Raw genomic sequence first — 15,038 nt, 5'->3', positions numbered from 1 at the left:
AATATCACAACAGGTCTTTTCCAAAAAGTGATTAAGTGTTGGGAACCGACCAATCTCACAGTGGCAGATATTAGCTTTCCAAAATTTTAATCTTCGCCTAAAAGCTCTCATTTTTTCTTAAAGTAACTGTTTCACTTTGTACATTTAAAAAAATCATTGTCTGTTTGTCATTCTTTCAAATAAACATAGTATTTCTTGCAAAAACCATCAGTATTAGCTCACAGATGATTACCCAAGTGCTTTACCTCTTTGTACTTCAGTAGATAGCACAAGTGCTTTACACTTACTTCCATTTTATTTCACAAATTTTAAAAGAGATATTTAATAAATTTAATAATTTTTACTCCTTCACATGACCATTATTATACTTCGGTGCCTGTGCCTTAAATTGTGCTAACATGCCAGCAGTTTTATCCACCAGTGGCTTTGCACCATTAGCATAAATATCAATCCAGTAAAAAGAGCAAATCATCTTAGTATTATTACAAAAATAGCTTTGAATTGGTGGACCCCGAAGGGTCTTAAGGACCGCCAGGGCCTGTGACCACGATTTAAGAAAGCTGATGTAGAGGTTAAGTACTCAGACACTTGTGCCAAATGGCCCAGGGTTCTAAATTCTGGCTATTCCATATGCTAATTACATAATCTATTTTTAGCTTTAGTTTTTTCCCTGCAACCCTCTTACCATTGATGTAGATTATAATAAATTCTACCTCATAATGGAGATTAGAGAATGCATATAAACTGTTCGACACAGTTCCAGGCACACTATAATTGTTAAGGGGTATTGTTCTTTATTTAATATTACTAGAGTTTGATCATGTTGCATTATTTCTTTTATTATATTAGCATGATTCATATTTAGAAGAACATTATATTACAAGCTATAATGGAAATATTATTTTGCTACATCAGTTAATGAATACTCTGTCAGAGGAGGTATGGTACTAATAACAAAGACTTTCAAGGTTGTCTGAACTGAATTGATGAAATTTTCTGCCACTTTGAATTTTAATCTTTTTAATTGCTTGATTTTAAGGTACTTCTCTATCTCAATAAAGTGCTACATAACATGTTTTATAGTCTTTCTTTTACTTAAAGTAAATTAGAATGAATTATGTTTGAAAATTTTGAAAAGTTTTTTGTAGTAATCGATGAAATAATTGAAATGTATTCTGGAATAATAGCTCATCTTTCCCAAAAATGATAATGTAGATCTCAGAACCATTAAATTATCCGAGTGATTTTCTTGTAAGTTTTCAGTGTATAGTTCTTTAGTTCAATATTGTAAGCCAACTAAGAATAAATAATAAAAGGTATGTTTATACAGTTAGTTATTTTTTATTTGTTTCTTTTTTTATTTAGGGAAATCATGACCTGTAAAAGATGTAACTAATATAATCTTTGGTATATAGAGGAAAAAAATTAACCATTTACTTTTTGGGTCCAAGGGATCTTTTACATTATTTTTATATGTTTAAGTCATTTTGTGAATAATTTGCAAAAGTAGAATAAAGCATAGTAAAAAACTGTATTAAAATATTAAGAATTTAAACACAACAAACCCAAAATTTTATGTCATATATTCCTTATTTTGAAAGTATATATATATGTGAAAATATATATGTGTATATGTCCTTTGAATTTACTGCTCAACTGTCATACATGAGCCTGAAGGATATCCATCATATAAATATTGATTCCGTATTTCAAATATGTCTCTCATAGGTTCTAGCTGATTTCTGGTTCTTCTTGCACTTGCATGGTTATAACACAGTCATCAAAATGAAACACTGACAGAGCTCATAACTTGGTTGAAGAACAGCTGTCTTTTATTCCATAATTTGAAAACATTTTCATTTTTAGATTTATGAACACAAATTAGAATAAATTTAATTTTTATTTCTATATCATCTATTTCTTTATAATTACATTGCAAACACATACACCTATAGCATTTATTTGCTTAAACTGTATCAAAAATTTTGGTGCACAAATATCATAAAAAATCAAATATTACTCTCATATATCCTTTTAGCAAAGTAAAATGGTCCAGGTTTCTTATTGCAAAATATTGTGTGGTGAGGCCCTTCACATTGAATGACTGACTGAATGAGAATTCCAGACTTATTTATTGTTTACTCTGATAGCTGTGTTTGAGGAAATTCACCTAAGAGACTGTCATCTGAGCACTCACAATTTGCAATATCACTTGTGTGACTAATTTTACCATTTGACTTGAGTTAAACTGTTGCTATCTTTTTGCATTCATCTTCTGATTAGTCCAGTAGTTGTAAAACATTTTCCTCTGTTATGAAACAGTTTTCTCTTTTCTTTTTAATAATAAAGGTGGAAAATGGAAAATTCTCAATCTTTAGCTGTGTTCAATGAAAACGTAAAAAAACAACAAAAAATCTATAATGATGGTGTCTCTGTACATCTTTGATATCTTCTTGAAAGATGGTGCAATACTATGGCTAGCACAAAAAGAAAAATGAAGGATGGCATAATAGTGATGATTTATTTTAATACTGTACTATCCTTGTAGATGATTCCATCATTCTTCTGTTTTCTTATTAGTATTTTTAAGCATAGTTGAGAATAATTAATTGGTATTGATGAAATAATTGTTACTGATAAATAGAATATTTTATACAGTGCCTAGGAGTCTATTCTTTTTATTTTCTGCTCATGCCTCTCCTTTTAAAAAAAAAAGTATGTATCTTTTGTTATATGACTTAATGAGGTTACCTCAGAACTTTGGCTTGTTAAAATACTTTTCCATTACTGAAGATTCTGGGTGATCACTGTAACTCCTATATTTAAGTTTACTAAATGCCAGGTGTTCTAGATCCATTAACTAATCTTCACAATAATCCTAAAGGTTCAAGGAGATAACTTTATCAGGTCGCAAAGTGCAGATTTTTACACATTCTTTTCTGGAATGTCTGTATGTATGTTTCCCTAATGTACATATAGAGAATCATTGCAAAAGCATTAAACTAATGGTCAATATGTATTACAGAGAAGGCATATAATAATTTAAATATGAAAATACTTCTGACTTAAGATAGACAATATAGTATGCTTATAAAGGATGTGGATTAAGAAAATCAATAGAAAGGGACTCCTCTTTGTAGTAGTAAAACATAATTTTCTGCTTTTCAAAATCAAGAAAATTATCCCCCTTCCTTTGTTTTCCCTATTGATGGTTCTAAATTTGACATTACCAGACCACATGGAAGGATCTCATGAAATGCTAAATATCACTACTCTTGCTTGATATTGCTAGGGGGCAGTATTTACTCAGCTGACTGTGTAGAATAGCACTACACCAAATCAATTGTACATAATTTCGTGATCTGGAGAAAATACTTAGAGTATGTATGATTTCTTTTCATTGGATTTCATTTTCTATTAAATCAGGAAATAGCTAATAATATCTCTAATATTAAATTGCTTTTCTTTTTAATCAAAACCCACCTGGTATTCAAAATTATTGTATCTTGATGTCTTTTTTATATCAGGCTATATTATGAAGCTGTGCCAATATCCTGAGTAATTATTTAAGATGAAAATATCAATATTTTAAACGGGAGAAATATAGAAAGAAAAAATAATAGACATTACCATCTCACAGAGTACATTACTTATTTATTAATCTCAATTATCCCTAATTGGTAAGAGATAACTGGTTCTGGTAAGCACCTAGGAGCTGTTATATGTTATATTAAAGATATTTATTCAACTTGAACTAATTATTACTTTTCAAATATCATTAGAATAAGCTTTGTTTTGCTTATTTTAAATAATTTTTTATAATTATTATCAAAGTATAGGTATATAACAAAATCTCAAGTTTAATTTTTTTAAATACATCCCACTATTTAATATGAAGGATTTTTCCCCAATATTAAGCAAGGAAGGACTAACTCATTTTCTCATTATTTCATATTTGTTGAAAACTTCTTAAGAAAATATATAATCTCATGACTATTTGGATCTTTTAATTTATCACTTTCATTGATCTTCATTGTGTTTTTCATTCATTCTTTCAACAAATATTTGATTGATCCTTTCAACAAATATTTGTGTGCCTATTATGTGCCAGACATTTTTCTATGCCATGGATAATATATCAGCAATAAAATAAGAGATAGACAAAAATCTCTGACCTCATATTTTAGAGTAAATAGACAATAATGAAGATAAATATATTATATGGTAGGTAGTGGTCAGTTCTAATTTTAAAAAAAAAAAAGCTAAAGCAGAGGTATGGATGTTATGTGCTCAGGTAAAGAAGAGATTGAATTTTCATTATTTATTTATTTCTGAGACAGGGTCTTGCTCTGTCACCTAGGCTGGAGTGCAGTAGTGTGATTATCGCTCATTGCAGTCAACCTCCTGGGCTCAAGTAATCCTCCCTCCTCAGCCTCCCAAGTAGCTGGGACCACAGGCATGCGCCACCAGACCCATCTACTTTTTAAATTTTTTGTAGACATGAGGTCTCCCTATGTTACCCAGGCTGGTCTTGGATTCTTGGCTCAAGCAATCCTCCCGCTTTGGCCTCCCAAAGTGCTGGGATTGTGGGAGTGAGCCACTGCACCTGGCCATGAATTTTGAAATAAGTAAGGTAACCAAGAAAACCTCACAGAAAAGTTGACTTATGAATAAATGCTTTAAGAAAGCAAAGGAAAGAGCAAACCAAGCAAAAGCAGCAGCAGTTGCTACAGCCCTGATGTGGAAGCATATCAGAGATGTGGAGGAGCAGCCAGTAGACCACTGTGACTAGAGCATAGTGAACAAGAAGATAAGGTCAAATAGGTAATAGAGGGCCATATTACATAGTTTTGTTGATCATCGTTAGGACTTTGGCTTTTATTGTTAGAGGTGGAAAGCCACTGATGCTTTTGAGCAGAGGAGTGATGTCTCATGTAAAGATTTTAACAAGGTCATTCTGGCTGCTATGCTGAGAAAAATCGAAGGATGGACAAGAATGGAATCTAGGAAACCAGTCATGGACTACTGCAATAGTCTAGGCAAGAGATAATGTTGGCTCGAATCAAGATATTAGCAGTGAAAGTAGTGGGAAGTTTTTATATGCTGCATATCTTTTGAAGGTAGAGCCAGCAGGACTACTGATGACAAATATACAGTGTGTGAGGAAGAGAGCAGTCAAGTACCTGAGCAATTGAAAGGGGATAGAGTTGCTTCTAACTTGAGATTTGGAAACTACTTGGAGGTATAGATTTTGAAGGAAGTCTCAGAAGCTCGTTTTAGGATATGTGTATCTGTTAGACATGCAAGTGGAGATAACAGGCATTTGGATATACAGTTTCAGAATTTGTAGGAGAGGTTTAGGGATGGAGCTGAAATAGGGTCCTCAAATTACACAGTTATTTGGAGAAAAATAGAAAAGAAAAGATATCTAAGAACTGAACCTGGGACACTCCAGGTTGAGAGTGAGAGAGAGGAAGAGGAACCAACAAAGGAGATGGATAAGGAGCAATCAGAAAGATAAGAACAAAACTAGGTGAGTATGGTGTTTTGGAAGCCAAGTGGAGGGAAAAAAGTGTTCTGAAGAAGTGGGAATAGTCAACTATGTCAAATCCTGCTGATTGGTAAAGAAAGATTGCAATTGAGAATTGGCCATTAGATTTAATGACGTAGAAATTATTGATGACCAAGATAAGAACAGTTTCAGTGGTGAGGTGGAGGCAAGAACTTGATTGGAGTGGGTTGAGAGACTATTTAATGAATATCTGCTGCTCTTATTGTAAGTTCCCTGTAGCCTGGAACTATGCTTTGTTCACTGCTATAGCCTATCACCTAACACAGATCTGGCATGTATTAGGCACTTAGTAAATATTGAATTAATGAATAAATGAGTAAAATAACATTTATTCACAAGAATCCTATCATTCTCCTGCAGAGAATATGATAGGAAAGGCCATAAGCTCCTGTAACTCTGCTGCCATTACCTTATACCAGAACTTGTATTGTCGTACTTAATAGTAAAGCATTTTAGGTATCTGTTCGTATGTCTGACTCTTCTGCTAGAGTGGGACACATGGCATTTAGCACAAGGCATTTCATATTGAATAAATGAACAAAAGCGAGCATGAATGAATGAAAGAGTGAATGAATATACCCAGAATTAAGTATAGTACAAGTATGTTGTGATAGGTAATTATAATATAAAAATGATTACCATGATTATATATAATACAACTATATTATATATAATACAAAGCATAGTGGGATAGGTATCATAAAAAATATACAAAAAGTTTTCACAGAACAAGTGGCATTTGAGGCAGGCTTGGAAAAATCTTGTAGAGCTTTGATTGATGGAAATGATCAGGAAAGAGCATTCAAAGAAGAAAATGCAAAGTGCATCGTTAGGAAAGTAGTGTGTTCAGATTATAGTAGATCTGCCTTCTCAGGAAATAGAACATGTGTAGGGAAGTGGTAAGGTGCAAAGAAATTTAGAGTTTCTTATACTGATATTAATAATAATACTGCTTTAAATTTGCAGGTTGTTACTGTTTACAAAGCATTTTCACATATATTATTTCCACATCACACCATCTCTATGACATAGTTAAGACAGACATTAGTTTTCCTATTTCAAAAACGAAGATCTGGGATTCACAGAGGTTAACTAACTTGACCAAGGCATGGTATCCAGTAATCGTCAGAGTCAAAACTCAGTTGTATGTTTTCTGACTCCAAGTCCTTGGCTTTTTCACTAATTCACAGTGGCCTTAAATGCATGAGTACAAAATTGTACTTAATTTGGTATGCAGTGGGAACATACTGATGTGGTGGAGCAGGGGAATGATGTCATCACAGTTGCATATTTAGAAAAATCAATTTGGCTAAAGGAAATATTGGACCAGGTAGAAACTGAACAACTATGAAACATTTGCAGTAGTCCATGAAAGAAGAATGAGAACCAAAACAAGATTAGTTCAGTATGAATGGATAGAAACAGAAGACTGAAGAGACCTTGTAAAAATAATATCTATCAGACTTACTTTTATACCTAAGATTTTTCTACCTAAGTGACTATAATAATGGTGTTGGTAGCAAAAAGAGGCAGTTTGGGGGTGACCATGAGTGTGATTGGGTGCAGTTAAGTTACACTGAAACAATTTGATCCTTTCAAGGCTTGCTTTTAAGGTTTATTTAATGGGGCCAGAGCAGCTTGGTTTTGGAGCATAATTTTCCTCCATTACTAGAGCAATGCTCTTCTGACTACTCTCCCTAATGCCTTGTTTATAACAGTTGTGGGTGTTTTTTTGTTTTGTTTTGTTTTGTTTTGTTGTTGTTTTCATTCTGGTTAGTGAAAAAATGAACTATTCTTGGCATTTTATGAGCTTGGCATTTTTTCACTCTGATCATTTGAAGTGGTTTCTGCCCCACTTTGTATTTTATATATATGTATATATACACACACACACACACACACACACTCAGATATGTTTGCTATGTACATACACACACACATACACACACACACACACACACACACTCTTCAGTAATTAGCAAAGATTTGAGGGGAACCTTCAGCAGACTTCTGAAGCTTTCTCTATGCATCTCTCTCTGGCAGAATCTTCCAGGACACTCTCCTGAAGATTATAGCCACCTTGACCTCCCCAGATTTCCTACTCTGCATATTCAGCTTAGGACAACCACCAAGCTCTTTCTGGGTTCTTCCTCCCTGTCAGTGGCCTGGAACTTCTTTGCATGCAGTAAATTGGGCAATTTTAGGGTTCATTTCATTTGTTTCTCCTCTCTCAGGTACCACTCTCTAAGATGTACAAATTGTTGTTTTATATATTTGGTCTGATTTTTAGGTGTTTCAGTTCAGGAGGTAAATCTGGTTCCTGTTAGGCCACCTTAGTCAGAAGCAGAATTCTTCCATAGATCTTGATGAAGCTAATTACAAAGACTAGTATAGGAGAAAGGCACTGTGAGCTAGTTGCTGAAATAATTTGAAGAAGATTCTTAATGACAGTTAGCTTTCATCAAAAGGGGAGAAGGTAATATTGACTTCGTGTCTTTAAAAGAGATGTTGAATAATAGCAATGAAACTAATTTTGCTGACTTTATTTTTTAATTTAAATTTAAATGAACAATTTATGTTTTATTGTTTTCTACAACCCTTACTCATTACAGTGAAGTCATATACCTTTGTACTTTTTCCTTTTTCCATTTATATTGTCCCTAGAAAAATGTATCTAAATGTCAACCTATAAAAAATGATGATATGGTGGAGATGAGTGGGTTTTATTTCACATGCAGTACTTAGATTTTAATATACTTATAAAGTTCTTAACTGGCATCTTGATAGTATAAATACTCAATTGAGTGAAATGCAAAGACAGTATGCACCTTTACTCATAAATTCATAATTGCTAGGTGCTGAAATAATATTTATTTAAACTAACCCTGTAGGTAGTAAAGAAGTCTTTAATAGCAGCCTGTATTAACTCATAAAGTGAAATAAAATTAGTGCTTTTTCAGGTTTTTCTGTAAATTATTGTTGATTTTTGATACTTGCTATTGACAAGAAGATTTTTACTCTACTTTTATAAATTAAGGATGATTTGTCACTTCCAAAACCTTCTAAAATTTGAAAATGTATATGTCTATATATATGTATATAGAACGATACATACTATATATATAGCTATATTTGTGTGTATGTATATATTTCTAGGTAGTAAACTTAGGAGAATAAATTTGTCAAATTATTAATAATGGTAATATTAGATCTTATTACTTTTAGTCTGTTATGAAGCATCCTGTTAAGTGGTAACAAAAAGCACATGCTTCATAACACCTTTTATTGAGACATTTTGAACATTTAAAAAGTATCTAATTCTTAAAAATACAATTAAGAGTACCTCAAAACTTATGAGGACTGTGTTAGGGTTCTCTAGAGAAACAGAACCAATAGGAGATATATAAACATAGATAGAGGAGATTTATTATGAGTAATTGGCTCACACATTTATGGAGGCTGAGATATCCCACAATATGCTGTTTGCAAGCTGGACACCCAGGAAAGCCAGTGGTATAATTGAGAATCTAGAGGTGTTTGTAATTCTGATTCCAAAGGTCTGAGAACCAGGAAGCTGGTGATACAAATCCCAGTCTAAAGGCAGGGGAAGATTAGATGAAATGTTCCGGCTCAAGCAGTGAGGTAGAAAAGAAGAGGCACATTCCTCCTTCCTCTACCTTTGTTTTGTTCAGGCTCTCAGTTGATTACATGATACCTACCCACACTGGAGAGGACAGTTTACTGAGTCCACTTATTCAAATGCTGATCTTATCTGGAAACACCATCACACACACACACACACACACACACACACAACATTTAACCAGATACCTAGGTATCACCTGATGCAGTCAATTAACTAACACAAGGATCTTTAAAATCTCAGAAATATTGTGTACAAACCTGAAAAGTACAATATACCCTTGAAATTAGTATACCAGCATTGCATTTGGATTAGCCATGGTCTTGAGTCTATCCTTTGGTGAAATAAAGACATTCTGTGAATAATCTTTGCCAAAAGAGTCATCTACATTTGTAATGTGGGTAGTATCATTATATAATAGAGTATTTGTAATAACTGTAATTACCTATGTTAAAAGAAAAACCTTTGACAAATTAAATTTAACAGAGTTTAATTGAGGAAAGACCAATTCATAAATTGGCAGCCCCCAAGCCAGAAGAGGTTCAGACACTCCAGCATAGCCACATGGTGGAAGATTTATGGACAGAAAAAGAAAAGTGACATACAGAAAACAAAAGTGAGGTACAGAAACAGCTAGATTGGTTACAGCTCAGCATTTGCTACAGTCTGTTTACACATCCAGTTAGATATGATTCACTAATGTATGAAGAAATCTTTAGGCCGAACTTAAAACATTTAAGGAGGCAGCTTTAGGCTAAACTTAACGCTACATTCTCTTTTATTTTAACCAATAAAGTAGACCAAAACATAGAACTTACATTTACCATTTAGTTTATTGGTTATCATTCTAATTATCTCTTTTATTTCCTTTTTATCCATTCCCTGTACCCCTTTTTCCACTCATAGCTGTATGCCATCCCTTGGTTTCTTACCATGTTTACTCGTAAGTATGACTTCCCCCGGTTTTTTTTGATATTGTATTAGCAAAAGGACAGCCCGATGCCTCCCCATATTTTATATTTACAATAACATTGAGCAGATTTAGTAAGTATTTTTATGTGTTTCTAACATAATAGAGTTAGGTAGAAAAGAATTTCAGTTGTTCTGATCCCTGAATATCAAAGTGAGAATTCTATAAAATAAAAACCTATTGTACATTTCATGATATTTGTACAAACTCTGCCCCCCTTTGAAAAAAAATTAACTATAATATTTACATAAAGCTTATAAGGGCAACTATTACAATCAAATCAGGCTTAATTTTCAGAGATTCTTCAGTAACTTTTATTTTTTAAACTAGAATTCCTCTAGAAATTAAGCAGATTATGTGAATGCGTAATACTTTAATTTGCTACAAATATTAATAAAGTGGACATCCTTACTAATAAAATATGGTTTACATGGTAACTGTAATAATATTTGAAGTAGATATTTATGCACTGGCCTGGAAGATATACATAGTATTGTTAATAAGAAAAAGGAAGTTACAAAAAATGGGAAGTTGCTCATAGGATTTTTGGTGGGAATTTATTAAAACAGCTGTTTAGAGAATATAATAGATACGTTATTTTACTGTACCTAAAACAACACTAAAGTTCATCTAGATAAATCTGTGAGAATAATATAACTGGAAAGTTCTGGGAAGAAATATTATGAATGGTTAATAGGGTTAAAAATATTATCTGTTTGATTATCAATTTTTTAAGATGCCTTAGGAAGCTATAAATGTTCAAAGCCAAATAAACATTTCATAAAAAGAGTTTGGTAGTATTAGCTCTGAAGTAATAGTTTTGACCATAAGGTAATAATTATAGAACTAGTAAAGTAAGTTGTTATTGTTTTAATTGTTATTATTTTGGTTTTTTAATTTATTTGTATTTTTATCGTTTTACAGATGTATTTCCACTACACAAAATTTTCCACCTCTGGGATACCTTACTACTTGGGAATTCCTCTTTCCCATTCTGTATTGGAGTAGCAATTCTTCAGCAGCTGCGGGACCGGCTTTTGGCTAATGGCTTTAATGAGTGTATTCTTCTCTTCTCCGATTTACCAGGTATAGATCTAAATAAATGGAGCCATTAAATGAAATTTGACTATAAAATAATGACACATTCTTAAGCCATTGGCAAAAATAACCATCCAGGCCTTCAGCGTCTCTTCTGTTTGGGCCTCATCATCCTCTCTGGATTCTTTCTCTCATATACTGCTTCTTCTACTGACCCAGCATTGTAAATACAAATCTGGGTCATACCAGCTCACTGTGATTTACTTCCATCTTGGTAATGCTACTAAATGGGTAAAATGCCAGGAAGTTGGGGGCAGTATCATATTTGCTCTTTTGCTTAGGACAGGGGCTGTTTCTCTTCAGTGATGGAAAGTATAGAAAGGCCACTTGGGAAGGTGTTTAAGAATCTGTGTTTATAAAAAGATACAATTCACGAAACTTTGTTGCCTCCCAGCCAAAGCTGCTTGCCAACAGTTTGACGGTTTGACAAAAGGAAATACCGCCCTCTTGGGAGGACAAATCATCTATGTCATGCAATGCAGGAGAATATGTTAAGCTATATAGAGTATTCACAAGTAAGGAGTTTGTAAACCTAGGAGTTGAATGCTTAAATGTAGAAATATGGATAACTATAGTCTGAGCTTTGAAGCTATGGTTAAAAAGATGAAATTAATGTTGTTACCTAGGATGTAACTAAATCTATATTTTTGCAGAAACTTCAGTTTTTTTAGGTGAAAAAACTTCACAGTACTTTATTGACTGCATCCATTGTGCTATTCTCCATATTTTCAGGCAGGCCCAAGTTACTGCTGATAATAAACACACTTAAAATTATCCCAGAATCAAATTTGCCTGAAAACCAAATAAAAAACAAAAGGAAGGTCCCTTAAGATTATGTCTTTATTAATTACTCTCAAGAAAAATAAGAAACCTACTGCCAGCCCTCATTTTTATGTTTAATGGATGATCTGTACTTGGTACTTTACCATCTCTCTGTTGAAATTTTTTATCATTTGTGGGAAAATAATAAGAAAAATACCTTGGATTTATTTAAAACTTTTTATTCCCCGTTCCCTCAAGATTGAAACTATTATCATCAGCTTTCTGACTTATCAAATTTTAATTAAAGTGAGTTATTTCTTACTATGAATGAATAGTTTAGGTCATATTTTTTTCTGGGAGATTCTTTATGAAAATCAAGTTATCTATTTTTTTGTTTTGAACAGTAATAAATAAGCTAGTTTCGCAAACTGGGAATACTGTTTATATTATGCAGATGATTTCTTGTCATTTCCAGCTTGCCAAAGTAAACATAAGATGATTGATTAGGATTAAAATACATTTTCTGGCCAGTTCTAAAAATATATATATTAGGAATACTGATTGTACATTTTCAAATCAAGCAAATGTATTGTCTTTCCAATTCAATACATAAATGCTCCTGTTAAACACGGGTGAAGCATCTGTTTTTATACTTTATAGGGAGATTAGTGGCAACTCTGCTTGTCTGTTAAAAAACTCATGCAACTGTGTATTTTATGGTCGACTGACATATTTCTATCTTAATTCCATAGGAAAAATTATTCTATGTCTTTAAAATTGCCTGCTTTGGGTTTACTTTACAGATGGTACAAGATTAGAATAAAGTTTCTCGATTAATTCAAAACTGAAAGGAATTGTACAGTATTCTTACTAATGATCATTCAAGAGATGTTACCTTGCTTGTTTTAGGCCTTAAAAATGAAATTCTGGTAATTTTATCCTTTCTAGTCACTATATCATAACATCTGTCAAACCTTATTAAACACTCATGTTGTTCAGAGCATGCTATTCAAATAGGAACGAAATCTATTTAGTTGATGTAGTGTCAGCTGGTACAATTGGGTTTCTTTGCTTAATTGCTCTTACTGCAAATTCATCTTTCCATGAAATGATTAGTCTGTGTTGCTTATAAATAGGTTATCCTACATGCAAAGACCCAAGATATTTCATCTTCTATTAATAAGTCTTAAATTCAGTCCCAGCATCCCTGCTCCTAACATCTCAATGCATTGATGATAGGTCCTGTTAAAGCACTTACCTGGATGAACAGGAATGACATTTTCCACATATTTTCAAAGCTGCCTAGCTTATCTATGTCTTCTTCCTTTCCATTTACATTACCACCTCATTCCTGAACAAAATATTATTTATTAGTAATAGTATAAACTTCAAATAAATAAGTTCAAATGTTCACAGTAGGCACAAATTTGATATTTTTAACTGATGAGTATTCTATCTGTTAAAAGTATGTATGAATAATACTATTTTCATTTTATAGCAAGATATTCAGTGAAATACAAGTTCAGTCATCCCCCGGTATCGATGGGGGATTGGTTTCAGGACTCCCCCAGATTCTGTAATCCACAAATGCTCAAGTCCCTTTGCATGTAACCTATGCACATCCACCTTTATACTTCAGATCATCTCGCGATAACTTCTAATGCCTAATACAATGGAAATGCTATGTAAATAGTTGTTATACTGTATTGTTTAGGGAATAATGACAAGAAAAAACGTCATGCTCAGTACAGACACAGACATTCATTTTTATTCCCCAAATATGTTCACTGAGCAATTGGTTAAATCCATGGATGCAGAACCCACAGATATAGAGAGCTGACTATTTAAGAAAATTTTGTATGTACTTAAAAGTTCTTCTCACCAACCTGGCTAACATGGTGAAACTCTATCTCTACTAAAAATACAAAACAAATTAGACGGGCGTGGTGGCAGGCGCCTGTAGGCTCAGCTAGTTGGGAGGCTGAGGCAGGAGAATGGCATGAACCCAGGAGGCGGAGCTTGCAGTGAGCCGACATGGCACCTCTGCACTCCAGCCTGGGCAACAGAGCGAGACTCTGTCTCCAAAAAAAAAAAAAAAGTTCTTCTTCATATGTTTAGATTGAATGTGTTCTGCGTGTATTTGGATAAGTAGGACAAGAATCTGGTGACCTCTGATTTTATTTTCACACTTATATTTTATGTAGCATAGAATTTGAGAGAATTTATTTGGTCTCTTAAAACAATAAGGCTTTGAGTTTACTTGAAGTAAAACTTAGTCAGAGATATAGTGTAATTGTGAAGTTTTAGCTAAAACAAATACTCATACTCATCTAAGCAGCAGTTATATTTTCATGAAATGCTTAACCAAAGCAAAGAAAGCAGATATCAATGTTGTGGTTCAATATCACCATCAGATGAGTGGACAGTTGACTACTATAACTTTTCCATTATTCAGTACTTATCTTAATAAAGCAAAAGTGCTGCCAAGTAAATTTAGTTATACTACATTTATATCCAAAGTTTTTAAAGTATTTTAGAGATGTTTAAGTATATAAATGGGAAACAATTTGGGTTTTCAGTCAGTAGTTTTTTACTGTCATCTAGGGATAAATATAAATTAAATAGGGTTACTGTAAGATTTATGTGTAATCTTTCCATTATAAACAGTGGCTTAGATTTTTGAAACTATAAGACTTAATCAAATAGCTTATTATAGCCAGTAGGCTACTAATTTGTGACCTCTTTGTTAAATAGTTATGGTGATAACACCGCAGAAAACAATAGGAGTTTAAAACAGGGAGTTAGGCAGTTTTTCTTAAGTAAATGATACCTAAGATAATATTTGAAATTATTTAAGTGATATTGGGGAGTGGGGAGTGGAAAGAGAGGAAAATCTTGTAGACAGAGGGAATAAAATGCTCAAAGGCCTGAAACAGCTGAAGGAAGTTGGAGCAAATGGGAAAGTGGAGAGGAGTGGCTAGAAAAGTGAATGG

General features: G+C 33.1%; 1 protein-coding gene across 5 annotated transcripts in view; it reads left to right on the top strand.

The window, feature by feature from the left end:
- Window positions 1-15,038, top strand: part of TBCK (TBC1 domain containing kinase) — a 265,095-nt gene that overhangs the window by 105,178 nt on the left and 144,879 nt on the right. For all 5 annotated transcript variants that reach the window (XR_010133450.1, XR_008679124.2, XM_019025572.3 and 2 more), the window contains exons 21-22: window positions 10,122-10,158; window positions 11,110-11,271. Coding sequence is in view for 3 of the 5 variants with exons in the window: in XM_019025572.3 (XP_018881117.1) it covers window positions 10,122-10,158; window positions 11,110-11,271 (199 nt within the window). In the remaining 2 variants the exon portion in view is untranslated. The remainder of the gene's footprint in view (window positions 1-10,121; window positions 10,159-11,109; window positions 11,272-15,038) is intronic.

The sequence above is a fragment of the Gorilla gorilla genome, chromosome 3, assembly GCF_029281585.2.
Source record: "Gorilla gorilla gorilla isolate KB3781 chromosome 3, NHGRI_mGorGor1-v2.1_pri, whole genome shotgun sequence".
Lineage (NCBI taxonomy): Eukaryota > Metazoa > Chordata > Mammalia > Primates > Hominidae > Gorilla > Gorilla gorilla.
The sequence above is the reverse complement of the archived record's forward strand: the minus strand, read 5'-3'. Positions and strand labels throughout refer to the sequence as shown.